This window comes from Dipodomys merriami, unplaced genomic scaffold (assembly GCF_024711535.1).
Source record: "Dipodomys merriami isolate MVZ:Mamm:240054 unplaced genomic scaffold, mDipMer1.0.p SCAF_28, whole genome shotgun sequence".
In the NCBI taxonomy this organism is placed as follows: domain Eukaryota; kingdom Metazoa; phylum Chordata; class Mammalia; order Rodentia; family Heteromyidae; genus Dipodomys; species Dipodomys merriami.
Window position 1 is genome coordinate 3,310,283 of NW_027204270.1, and position 11,731 is coordinate 3,322,013.

The following is an 11,731-nucleotide window of genomic DNA, read 5'->3' on the forward strand; positions in this document are numbered from 1 at the left end:
ATACATACAATGAGACTTTGTTCATCTTTCAGCAAGAATATTATTCATTTGGCAGAGAGGTGGGGGGACCCGGGAAAAATAACACTGAGTGAAATAAAGCTCAGCGAGACAAAGGGTATATGTTTTCTCTCTTATGTGGGAGTTAGAGCTTAGCTATGAACATATATGAAAACTTATGTGGGGCTACATCCACACACACACTATCAAATGACTGCAAGTGTGGTGTACATGGCATTGGTTTCCATGGTGGAACCCCTTTGCACAGTTTCACAAAATGAATGCTAGGGAACTGAAACACGTCCTGAGGGGAGCGGGGGCTAGGAGCAGGGTAGACTCATGAGAAGAGGAGGGGCCGGTGAATACATGACAATATCAGTGTACATATGTGAAGTCGTGGAGGGGGGAGGGGGTTTGATAGAAGGAGTAAGCTGCTTTGTGCACACAAATGAACGTGTCGAGTTGAAACTTCTTGGTACAACTATTTGGAGACAATACTAATATAAAAAGAATATAGAACAAATAATGCACCGGTAGCTCACACCTGTAATCCTAGCTACTCGGGAGACTGAGCTCTGAGGATCATGATTCAAAACCAGCCTGGGCAAGAAAGTCCCTGAGACTCTTATCTCTAATTAACCACAAAAGGCTAGAAGTGGACCTGTGGCTCAAGTGATAGATCACTAGACTTGAGTACAAAAGCTCAGGGACAGTGCCCAGGCCCAGACCAGGCTCCAGGACCAGCAAAAATGGAAGATGAGGAGAGAGGGAGAAAATAGACCAGGTCCTGTGTGTGCCCAGGCAGTTGGTGTTGGGGGAGGGAGGGTGGTAAACTAGGGGGATGAGGAGGGATTGTGAATGGCGAGGGTGAAAAGAGAATTGAAGAATTATATATGCCTGTGTGAAAACAGACAGGGAAATCTGCTTACATTGTTTTAAGAAGAGGAGGAGGGAGAGCAGGGCAAGGGAGCCTTCCATTGGTGCCAGTTAGCTCACGGTATCCAGCTGGCCTTCATCAGCTAATAAGATTCTAATGTTTTTTAATATATCAGAAGCTGTCCTTATCTTCACAGAGCTTATATCCCAGCGGGGAAGGCTGGCATTGAACAAAAGCACCACGTTATCATCGCAAGTCTCAACAGCAATCCCGAAGGGAAAAGATGCTGGCCTACACCAGGGAGGTAGCAGGGGGGACGGGAGCATGGCTGAGAGCGTCCGGAGAACCTGGAGAGCCCTGGCAGGGCCCCACACACGGAGGGCTCTTCTGGAGCTCCAGAGAACAAGCAGTGACACGCCTTTTCTCTGGCTGAACATCCAGACAAAGAGCAGGCAGGGAGAGCTTCCAAAGGTGCCATCTTGGTGGGCATGAGGAGCCAACCGTGGGGAACAACAAGCTGAGCCAAAGAACCACCAGGACAGCGGCTCTCGGTCCAGGACAGCAGTGGCCACCGAATGGCACTGGGGAGAAGCCGGAAAGACGCACTAGGACTTGAGCAAGTCGGGACGCTGCATCCAAGGAAAGGGGCTCCACTCTTCCCACCCCCACGGACACCCTCCAACGCAAGGATTTAGGGCAAGCATTCAGCGGAAGGCAGGGACTCTTCCTGGTGGTGTGGAGGGCTGAGAGCCCCTGTTCTGGGGCCAGCCGAGGCTGAGAGCAAGTTCCCAGCTGGCTTTCCGTCTCTGGCCTTGGGGATCGGAGCACTGTGATTTTTGTCTCTCACAAGGGAAGCTGCAGCCCCACCCAGACTCGGGTTTATCCTGTAATGCAAACAATCGCGTTTAGTTACTCGGGAGAAGGCTGAGGAATCTGGAGGGCATTTAGCCCTTACAGTGTGAAATGTTCTGTTAAATTACTAAAAGGAAAGATTCAGCTTTCTTTGAACCTGAAAGATATAGTAATTACTGAACCAGAACTCGCAGCAGGGGATGTTTTATGGAACCTAATTAAAGCTGAACAGGAGGAGAGAGTCATCGCATCTGTGGGAGAGAATGCTTCACCAGGAGCTGAGCCGGCAGAGTGAGGCGGGAGCTGTGGTGGGAAGGGGGCCCTCGGGGCCTGATGCGGCTCACCTGCGTGGGGCGCCAGGCCGGGCAAGGATGAGAGGCCATCTAAAAGATGCAAGACTGCAAATGCGCTCTCCAGCAGACCTTCCTGAGAACAGGTCATCTGTGCACACACAAGCACACATACCTCTGCACACATGAGCACCAACACAGAGGCATGTGTGTGCACCAGCATGTCCATGCATGCACATGTGTTCATGCGTGTGTGCACATGTGTGCAGGCTGCATGTGTGTACAGTCTGTAAACTCTGTCACACATGTACGTGTGTGTAAATGTACATGGACTCATGTGTATACAAGCGTGCACACACGCATGCATGCATGCATTCAGAACACAGCCCCTCCATCTTCTGGATCCATCTGTAGGAATCCAGGACCCCTGCCTACCACTAGCAGAAACCCAGACGGCCACTCGTCCACACTGCCTGAAGCTCTCTGGTATGAGCCAGACTGGAGGTTCGAACTGGCAGAGACCAGATTACGCTGGAACAGAGCAAAGCCCTCCCATCCTATGCCAGATAGAGAAGGAAAAAAAAATGGGTCTTCATCTGGATTTTCCTAGCATGCCACACCCAAGGGAAGGATTAAAAGATGGGAAGCACAAACACAGACTGTCCAGGATGGGGGACAGAGAGGGGCAAGAGAAGATGCAGGGAGCCACGCAGAGCTGCCCACAGGCTGCTGGCTGCTTCCTGCCCTGTGCTATAGCCCCACCCATGGCTTGGCGTATGCGTCTGCCCTGGACTCCTGAGATTGCATGCTAGAGAGGGAAAAGGGCACCTAGCTGGTCTTGGGCTTGGGTCCACAACCCTGCCCCCGGGCTCTGGACCTCAGTGTTTTGTAAAGAATATCAAACCCCATGCTCTGCATGGGGGTCCATGAAAGGCCAGCACAGGAGACCTGGTCAGCCTCCCTGTGGCAGCCTCCAGTGCCCGGCCCCTCATGCCCGAGACCGGTGCCAAGCTGGGCAGCAGCACCGTGCAGAGATGAAGGAATCCAAGGTTGGCATCCAATGCTAATAGCCAGAACTCCCAGTGACGCCTCTCCTGGCTGCCCACACTGCGCTCTGAATCCATTCACCAAGGCGGCCCGCTGGAAGGGCTCGCGGCTAGTGCCAGGTCAGGATGTCAGACCTGCGAAGGGAGCTCGCTACGACGCTCCGCAGTGAAGACCAGGCACAGGCCACCACTGTGGGATTCGGCTTCTGATAGTTCCCCTCAGGGCCTCCTGTCCCAGGCCCCTGCCCTGGGCTGCGCCTCCAAGATGGAATCCATCTCCACCACGTTCCTTCTGCAGGTGGTAGATGTGTCATGAAATGGTTGAGAATCAGTAAGCCATGGTGAATGGTGGGGCAGGGCTGGAGGGGCACTGCTGGGCGATCAGAGGCTACTTCTGTCCTCAGGAGGCTGGAGCCACTTCTCAGCTCATCGATTCGCTATCCTAGCCAGACCCTCAGCATGTGAGTTCTGTGTCCGCCCCGGAAGTCCTCTTCCCCAGGGGTCTCAGAAACCCCCCACACTGACTGCTGAGAGCTTCACCCCATCCCGCACCCCTCCTCAGAACAAAAGAATCCAGAATCCCATTTCTTCCTTCAAGAAAAAAAAGTTTCATTTCCCAGAGTCCAGAAAATAAAAGCTATAAAAGATTGGTAATCTTTTTTTAAGGGGAGAAATGGAATTAAATAAAGGTCTAAGCTTAGAGCTCAACCCAAGGTGAGGCGGAAATGGCCTGCCTTGGCCGTGCATTGTGTGATTAATGAGACCAATCTTGCAGAGGAAGGACAGAGAGGACATGAGTGGCCGTGGCCCACATCCTCAGGGTAAGGACTGGGGGCCCCGCCCCCCTTGGAGAGTTCCGCCCAGGCAGGAGGGGATGGGCTGCACCCCAGCATGAGGAACACATCTAGTGACAAGGGACAACCCTACCTACGTGTCCAAGAAGGAGAGACAAGGCCCCGGCTTCCCGCCACCACCCCACCCCTTCCCCGGAACCGCTGTAGGCTTCACTCACAGGCAGCCGGCTCTGTGTGAAGCAATCCGGCATACTGACAGCTCTTCTGGAAAAATGGGAGAAATGTAAGCTGAGCAAGAACACTATTTGGCTATTTTTCCCCAACGCCCCAAAGCGTTGCTTGTTCCTACCATATTGGGAGGAGATGGGCTGGGGGGGGGGGCAGTAGGGGAGACTGGGACTGGCTCCGCTCTTTCACCCCATTCATTTGATCTCACCGACAGCTGCCAGCAGCCTGCTGGACAAGGGCTGGTAGAGCCTGCTGAGAGGTCTGGGGCCAGCGCACCTCAGTCCCCGTGCAGAAATGTGCTCTCAGAAAGAACCGCGCCCCCTCAGAATTCACAAATGGGGGTCTCTACAGCCTGCAGGACATTCACGTCTCCTCCTATAGTTGCCAGCTAGGGTCTGAGGCTCCTGTGGTTAGAGCTGCCCAACCCCTAAATGCACTTCCTGCCTACCCTGGTGCCTGGACCTGCCGGGCCAACTCGAAGGTAGCTGAGGGTCTCAGAGCCTGCAGAGGGCTGACCTGCTCTGAAAGCTGTTTGTGTTCTGAAGCCTGTTCAGATCAGGGAGGGAGCTGGAGGTGGGGGTGGTGACTTTTCACACCCCTGTCCCCGGGTGACAGGAGAGCCCTGATTCTCCGCCAGGAACACTGGGGGGGGGGGGTCCTCCCCACACCAGCGGAGTTGGACCCAGCAAAGCTCGCAAGGTGCCATCACCCTCCCAGAGCCCTGGAAATGCAGGGAGGGGTGTGGCGCCCAGGCAGGGGAGATAGTAGAGCTAGAGCGCCAGGAGAGGAGGCCCAGGCAGCACCGGGAAAACGGGAAGTTGGCTCATGGAAGCCCTGTCCATCAACACTCACAGCAGCAGCATCCCGAGACAGAAGACAGAAACAGCCCAACGTTCCATCTGTGGATAAGCGAATAAGCGAAGCTTGGTACAGGCACACGACGAAATCTCACTCAGCCACAAAGGAGGGAAATCCAACACTAGCTACAATGCGGTAAAACTTAAACATATCATACCAAGTGAAAGAAGTGAGTGGTGAAAGGCAGCACGCTTATTTACGAGACCCATCAGAAGAGGACACACAGCCCGTAGACCCGGACAGCACAGCAGCGGCTTCCAGGAGCTGGGGGTGTGGGGAAAGCCAAGTACAGCCCAGGTTTGCTTTGTCAGGGAGGAAAACGTTCTTCAACTAGAGCTGGCTACACATTCAGAATGCCCCAAAAGCCCTGGAATGTTACACTTTATGTAGATCACATTTGAATTCAAAGAAACAAAGGATGAAAATGTGGGCTGAGGTGTGACAGATGCTGAACAGAACACCAAAGTGCCAAGTGTGACTGGACCCCCAGGCGTGACTGGACCTCCAGGTGTGACTGGACCCCTAGATGTGACTGGACCCCCAAGTGTGACTGGACCTCCGGGTGTGACTAGACCTCCAGGTGTGACTGGACATCCAAGTGTGACTGGACCCCCAGGTGTGACTGGACATCCAGGTGTGACTGGACCCCCAAGTGTGACTGGACCTCCAGGTGTGACTGGACATCCAGGTGTGACTGGACCTCCAGGTGTGACTGGACCTCCAGGTGTGACTGGACATCCAGGTGTGACTGGACCTCCAGGTGTGACTGGACATCCAGGTGTGACTGGATCTCCAGGTGTGACTGGACATCCAGGTGTGACTGGACATCCAGGTGTGACTGGACCTCCAGGTGTGACTGGACATCCAGGTGTGACTGCACCTCCAGGTGCGACTGGACCCCCAAGTGTGACTGGACCCCCAAGTGTGACTGGATCTCCAGGTGTGATTGGACTGGACCCCCAGGTGTGACTGGACATCCAGATGTGACTAGACCTCCGGGTGTGACCGGACATCCAGGTGTGATTGGACCTCCAGGTGTGACTGGACCCCAAGGTGTGACTGGACATCCAGGTGTGACTGGACCTCCGGGTGTGACTGGACATCCAGGTGTAAATGGATCTCCAGGTGTGACTGGACCTCCAGGTATGACTGGACCTCCAGGTGTGACTGGACATCCAGGTCATCCAGGTGTGACTGGATCTCCAGGTGTGACTGGACATCCAGGTATGACTGGACCTCCAGGTGTGACTGGACCTCCAGGTGTGACTAGACCTCCAGGTGTGACTGGACCTCCAGGTGTGACTGGACCTCCAGGTGTTACTTGACCTCTAGGTGTGACTGGACTGTCCAGGTGTGACTAGACCTCCAGGTGTGACTGGACATCCAGGCTTGACTGGTCCTCCAGGTGTGACTGGACCCCCAGGTGTGACTGGACATCCAGGTGTGACTGGACCCCCAGGTGTGACTGGACCTCTAGGTGTGACTGTACCCCCAGGTGTGACTGGACATCCAGGTGTGATTGGACCTCCAGGTGTGACTGGACCCCCAGGTGTGACTGGACATCTAGGTGTGACTGGACCCGTAGGTGTGACTGGACCTCCAGGTGTGACTGGACCCCCAAGTGTGACTGGACCCCCAGGTGTGACTGGACCTCCAGGTGTGACTGGACCCCCAAGTGTGACTGGACCCCCAGGTGTGACTGGACATCCCGGTGTGACTGGACCTCTAGGTGTGACTGGACCTCCAAGTGTGACTGGACCTCCAGGTGTGACTGGACCTCCAGGTATGACTGGACCTCCAGGTGTTACTTGACCTCTAGGTGTGACTGGACTGTCCAGGTGTGACTGGACCATCCAGGTGTGACTGGACCTCCAGGCATGACTTGACCACTAGGTGTGACTGGACTGTCCAGGTGTGACTGGACCTCTATGTGTGACTGGACATCCAGTTGTGACTGGACCTCCAGTTGTGACTGGACCATCCAGGTGTGACTGGACCTCCAGGTGTTACTTGACCTCTAGGTGTGACTGGATCTCCAGGTGTGACTGGACTGTCCAGGTAGGCTAAGGTGACTGTGAGGTGGCTCTGCAGCCAGGTGTGGCTGTGCCCAGGGCCTGAAGCATCTTTGTCAAATGTCCAATACCCAGCAGGCCAGTGAGGGAGAGCACGGGGGCACCCAGAGGCTCTGGCCGGCTAAAGTACCCACAGTGGGAACCCAGGTGGACGGCCACTTGCTCTGTACATGGAACTGGGAGGAAACCGAAGCTACTCCTGGCCCACCCAGTACCGAAGCCGACACGAACCCCTGCCAGTCCTCCAACTCTCCACACAATGGACAACCTGTGGTTCAACCCAGGAGGCTCTAAAATGTCCTGGGGAAGAGGCCTCGAGGGCCTGGTCTCTAGAACACTGCTTATGAGAACAAAGCCTGGCTGTCCTTCCGGCCCCTCCCCTCTAGGAAGCCTCCACTCTAGAACAGTGGAGGGAGGGGGACAGGAGGGACCTGGAGTCCCTGGTTTGGGGGCTACAGGGAAGTCTGGGGTGGGGAGGGACCAGCACTCTCCCATGCCATCTGAAGATGTGCTAATTGCTACTGAGATCAGGCTCCTAGAAATAATTACAGCCTGTACAGGCCGGAAGACTTAACACGCTAGCAGTGTGTTTCAAAACGGAAGACACTGAAGCATCGAGGGGAATTAAACAGCAGCTCGGAGACAGCCAGGGAAGCAATTATCTTGAGCGGGATAGGTAAGAAAGGCCAGCAGCGCCCCCCCTGGCCAGCGCCTTCCCTGGGCCCCAGGGAAGGGAAGCCCAGAGCCTCTCTCCTCCCTGGGCACCGCAGCAAACCCTGGAGGTAAGTGCTTCCCGGAGCTGACCTTCCCAGGTCTGACTGTGACCCTCACCTGCCAAGGCATGGCCGGGAGCGTCTGCCACCCACAGGGACGGGGACGGCGAGTCTCCCGGGTGGCCTCGGTGGCCGGCTACATCACTGCAGTGGGGTTAGCTCACCCTCACCCTGCGGCCAGCCTGGTCTCCCAGTGAGGGCAGGGACAGCAGCCGGGCAGGCAGCCTCAGCCACATCCTGAGACGCCGCCGGGCGTCACGGTGATGGGAGGACGCTGCCCACCCTTCTCCAGCCCGAGTCCCGCTGCCGGGTTCCATAAGTGCCCGGCGGTTGTGGGCGGGCGGGCCTGGCTTTCCCAGCGGCCGATTTTCTGTGGAACAACTGAGGCCACGTGACAATGTGGGGGAGGAATCCACCTCGCCCAAGACCCTTCCTGCCCGCAGCCAGGCCCCCAAAGAACTCAGGCCCGAGGTCCGCCAGGCCATTGGCACAGGCTGCTCTGAGCAGGGTGTCCTGGACAATCTCAGGGACTTAGCGAAGGAGTTGAGAGGGGAAGATGTGAGGGAGGGAGGGAGGGAGGCAGGGAGGGAGGGAGGCAGGGAGGGAGGGAGGGAGGGAGGGAGGGGGAGGGAGAACACGGGGAGGCAGTAGCTACTCCCCTGACTCAGTAAGTCACAGCCAAGAGCAATCAGTGCCCCACCACCAGCCACACCCGCAGGACAACTAGAATAAAGCATGATTAGCTACTTACTAGCTGAGTGACCTTAGATGAGTTCTCTGCCCTCTCTGTGCCTTCGTTTCCTCATCTGTAAGTTGGACATCACAGGGCTGCTGTAGAGGTATGTTAATCCTTGTTAGGCAAGTGAACTAAGTCAGAAATAAATAAACAAATGCTCTGTGAGCCTGGTCTTCCCCTCGATAGTACTGGAAAATGGTCCCAAAGGACAAATGAAATGAGGTGTGGTGGCTAGGGAGCACACCTGAACCACAATTCTTAGAAAACAATAGCTATAATCCATCATCTTCATCTTCATGGTCACCACTGTCACCCTCATAACCACCACCCCACCATCAGCATCAGCATTACCATCTTCATCACCACCATCACCATCATCACCATCATTACCATTTTCATGACCATCACCACTATCATGGAAAGAAGGTCCTCCTCCATCTTTCCTTCCTCCCATCTGTCCATCCATCCACATGTCTATCCACATACACACCCACCCTTCTTGTATTTGTTCATCCATCTATCCATCCACCCATCTACTCACATACCTACCCACCCATCCTTCCTTCCCCTTCTATCCATCTACCCATTGTCCCTCCATCCACCTACCCATCTCATGTTCTCTTGGGAGCAATTCTTTCCTGAAGGGCCCTGGATGCAGTCTGGAAGCTTCTGGCTTCTGAGTTACCCAAACACAGACATACAAATCTGCTCTACGTACGTACCTTGGAACTCAAGCTTCAGATGGCTCCAGAGAAGGGGCAGGGTAGATTTTTAAACCATGTTAAAAATGTAAGTCTAGACTTTACAGAAAACATGGAGCCCTTTCCACGTGTCCCGGCAATGAAGTGGTCGTGTGGAATAGAACACATAGCTTCCTGTCAGCCCCGCTCATTGATGATTGCAGTACCTGGACAGTGACAGGTGGTGAGGCCTGTATCTGCCAGAACCCTTCATCCTGAGATCCCGCTGACCTCCCCTTCCTGGGGTCCTTCCAGCCTCTACAGTGTTCCCACCACAGACTTCAGGCGTGGCCTCTTTCACCTCACAGGGGCATCTCACCAGTGTCCACTTGCTTCCCACCCAGCCTGGGCACCACAGACAACTACTGGGGGCGAGGAGAGGACAGAGTGCTGGGCACAGTTCTCACCCGGGGAAAACTACCGTTAGCCAAGTAGATGGTGGGGGGAGAGGAGGCCAGGTACCAGGCATGGCTGTGTTAACTGAGCCCAGGTGAATACACTTTTGTACACGTTTTAATGAAATAGCACAGGAAGTATCTTGGGTGGCCCCTTGGAGCTTGGCAGGTTGGGACTTTGGGGAGAATAGTTAAAGAGCTGTTCTTCCAGCTGTCACCCTGCAGGAAAGGTCAGGGCTGCTGTAAGAGACCAGAAATAAGCCGTCCAAATAAGCCGGTGTGCAGTGTGCGGTGTGCGGGGGCCGCACCCTCCCCCACACATAGCCACACTAACCGGCCTAAATATTTTGGCTCCCTCTATCTCTCTTTCTGAGTCTTGGATTGGGTTCAAGAGCCTCTCAGAATTGATTTGATGCAATGCCGCTCTATTTCGCTATCGATTTCAGTTCCTGTGTAAAACAAGAAGTTTATGTCTACACTCGGAACATAAATGCTACCACACTGTCTAAATATTATACAGCTCCCTGTCACAGCAGGACAGTGGAAGCGCAAACATGTTTTTAATTGACCTACGGGCATTCACAAGCCGCGCCATTAGCAGTCAGGCAGGGGGGGCAGGGCTCCTTCATCCGCACACCTCGGCCTCCAGCTACACCAACACGGGAGACCATCGCTCCTCATGGCAGGACAGAGACACGGAATCATCCCTCCTCCACAGCCTCCTCCGCTGCCTCACTCTGAGAAGCGCGGGGGACAGAGAGAATCAGGAAAATGTGTCCTCCCACATCACAAGGGCCATTCCAATTGGTCCCCACCCACCGAGAAATCATTATTTTTTTTCTTTCTTGGAACAAACAAGGCTTTTAATGAGCGACAGTCAAGCGTGTCAAGTCCCACGCAGAGTCCTGGATTCTCATCCGTCAGTTTACTAAAGGGAGAAAACTTAACTGCCTATCAGTCCATTTTCTCCCAGAAAAAAAAAGTTTAAAAATTATACATATATATATATATATATATATATATATATATATATATGAGGGGGAGTAAGCTGTGTTGAAATAAGACAATTTTTCATGTTGGCGGCTTTAAAACTACATACCAGAAAACTTTTCCTTAAAGGGCCAGATGTAACTATTAGGGTTTGTGCTCCATATAGTGTCTGTTGGAACAGAGCCTGAGCCAATATGCAAATGAGTAGGTGTGTCTGTGTGTCAATAAAACTTTATTAACAATCTGGTCTTGAGACATTGTTAGTGCTAAGACATGGGTAAGGTGCTGTAAGAGAGAAAGTGGGAGTCCACCTGATTTTAGACTGATTGTACAGCATGGCAGTGGCCTAGCAGGGGACTTTTCTTCTAGTAAGAAAGTGGCTTTGGGACTCCCAAGGCTCCACAAGCACCTATCAATAACTTCCCAGTCAGTGTCTCTTGCGATTTGACCCTCTTAAGTTCTGCTTTGTGACCACTACAACTAGAAGCAAGACCTGAAAGATGCTGGACACTGCTGGCTCACGCCTGCAGTCCTAGCTACTCAGGAGGCTGAGACTTGAGGTGTGGTACAAAGCCAGCCCAGGAAGGAAAGTCTGTGATGCTCTTATCTCCAATTCACCACCAAAAACAAACAAAAAAAAACAAAAAACAAAGTCAGTGGTGGAGCTGTTCTCAATGGTTACAGCACTGCCTTGATTGAAAAAGCTAAGGGCCTGCATTAGTTCCAGCATAGGGGGGGGGAGGGGGAGGGAGAGAAAGGAACTGAATGGTGAGGAGGTTCTACAGAAAACATCATCCTGGGGGCTGGGAAGGTGGCTCAATGGTAGAGCGCTTGCCTTGCATGCATGAGGCCCTGGGTTTGATTCCTCAGCACCACATAAGCAAAAAGAAAAAAGCCGGAAGTGGCGATGTGGCTCAAGTGGTAGAGCTCTAGCCTTGAGTTGAAGAGCTCAAGGGACAGCGCCCAGGCCCAGAGTTCAGGCCCCATGACCAGACCCCCCCAAAAAAAAATCATCCTAAAATACCTCCCTGGAACCAGGCAGAGTCCCATGGAGGAAGAGAGTCCACCCCCACCCGTGTGTCC

The 11,731-nt window shown here is 53.8% G+C and overlaps 1 protein-coding gene across 1 annotated transcript; it reads right to left on the reverse strand.

Moving 5' to 3' along the window:
• Positions 1–5,510: 5,510 nt before the first annotated feature.
• On the reverse strand, positions 5,511–8,928 carry LOC138838441 (neurofilament heavy polypeptide-like). Its single transcript, XM_070037946.1, has 4 exons — positions 8,857–8,928; positions 6,306–6,731; positions 5,936–6,208; positions 5,511–5,834 (listed from the first exon to the last, which is right to left on the reverse strand). Exons 1-4 carry the CDS (start codon positions 8,926–8,928, stop codon positions 5,511–5,513), a joined length of 1,095 nt encoding a protein of 364 aa, XP_069894047.1.
• Between the last annotated feature and the right edge of the window lie 2,803 nt (positions 8,929–11,731).

Bases quoted from the DNA above. Each gene is read 5' to 3' on its own strand.
- LOC138838441 (XM_070037946.1), bottom strand. From the start codon at position 8,928: ATGGTCATGAAAATGGTAATGATGGTGATGATGGTGATGGTGGTGATG. The intron at 6,732-8,856 runs GTGGGGTGGTGG...CTGGAGGTCCAG, and splicing joins TGGTAATGCTGATGCTGATG to TCATACCTGGAGGTCCAGTC. The intron at 6,209-6,305 runs GTCTAGTCACAC...CTGGAGGTCTAG, and splicing joins ATGTCCAGTCACACCTGGAG to TCACACCTGGAGGTCCAGTC.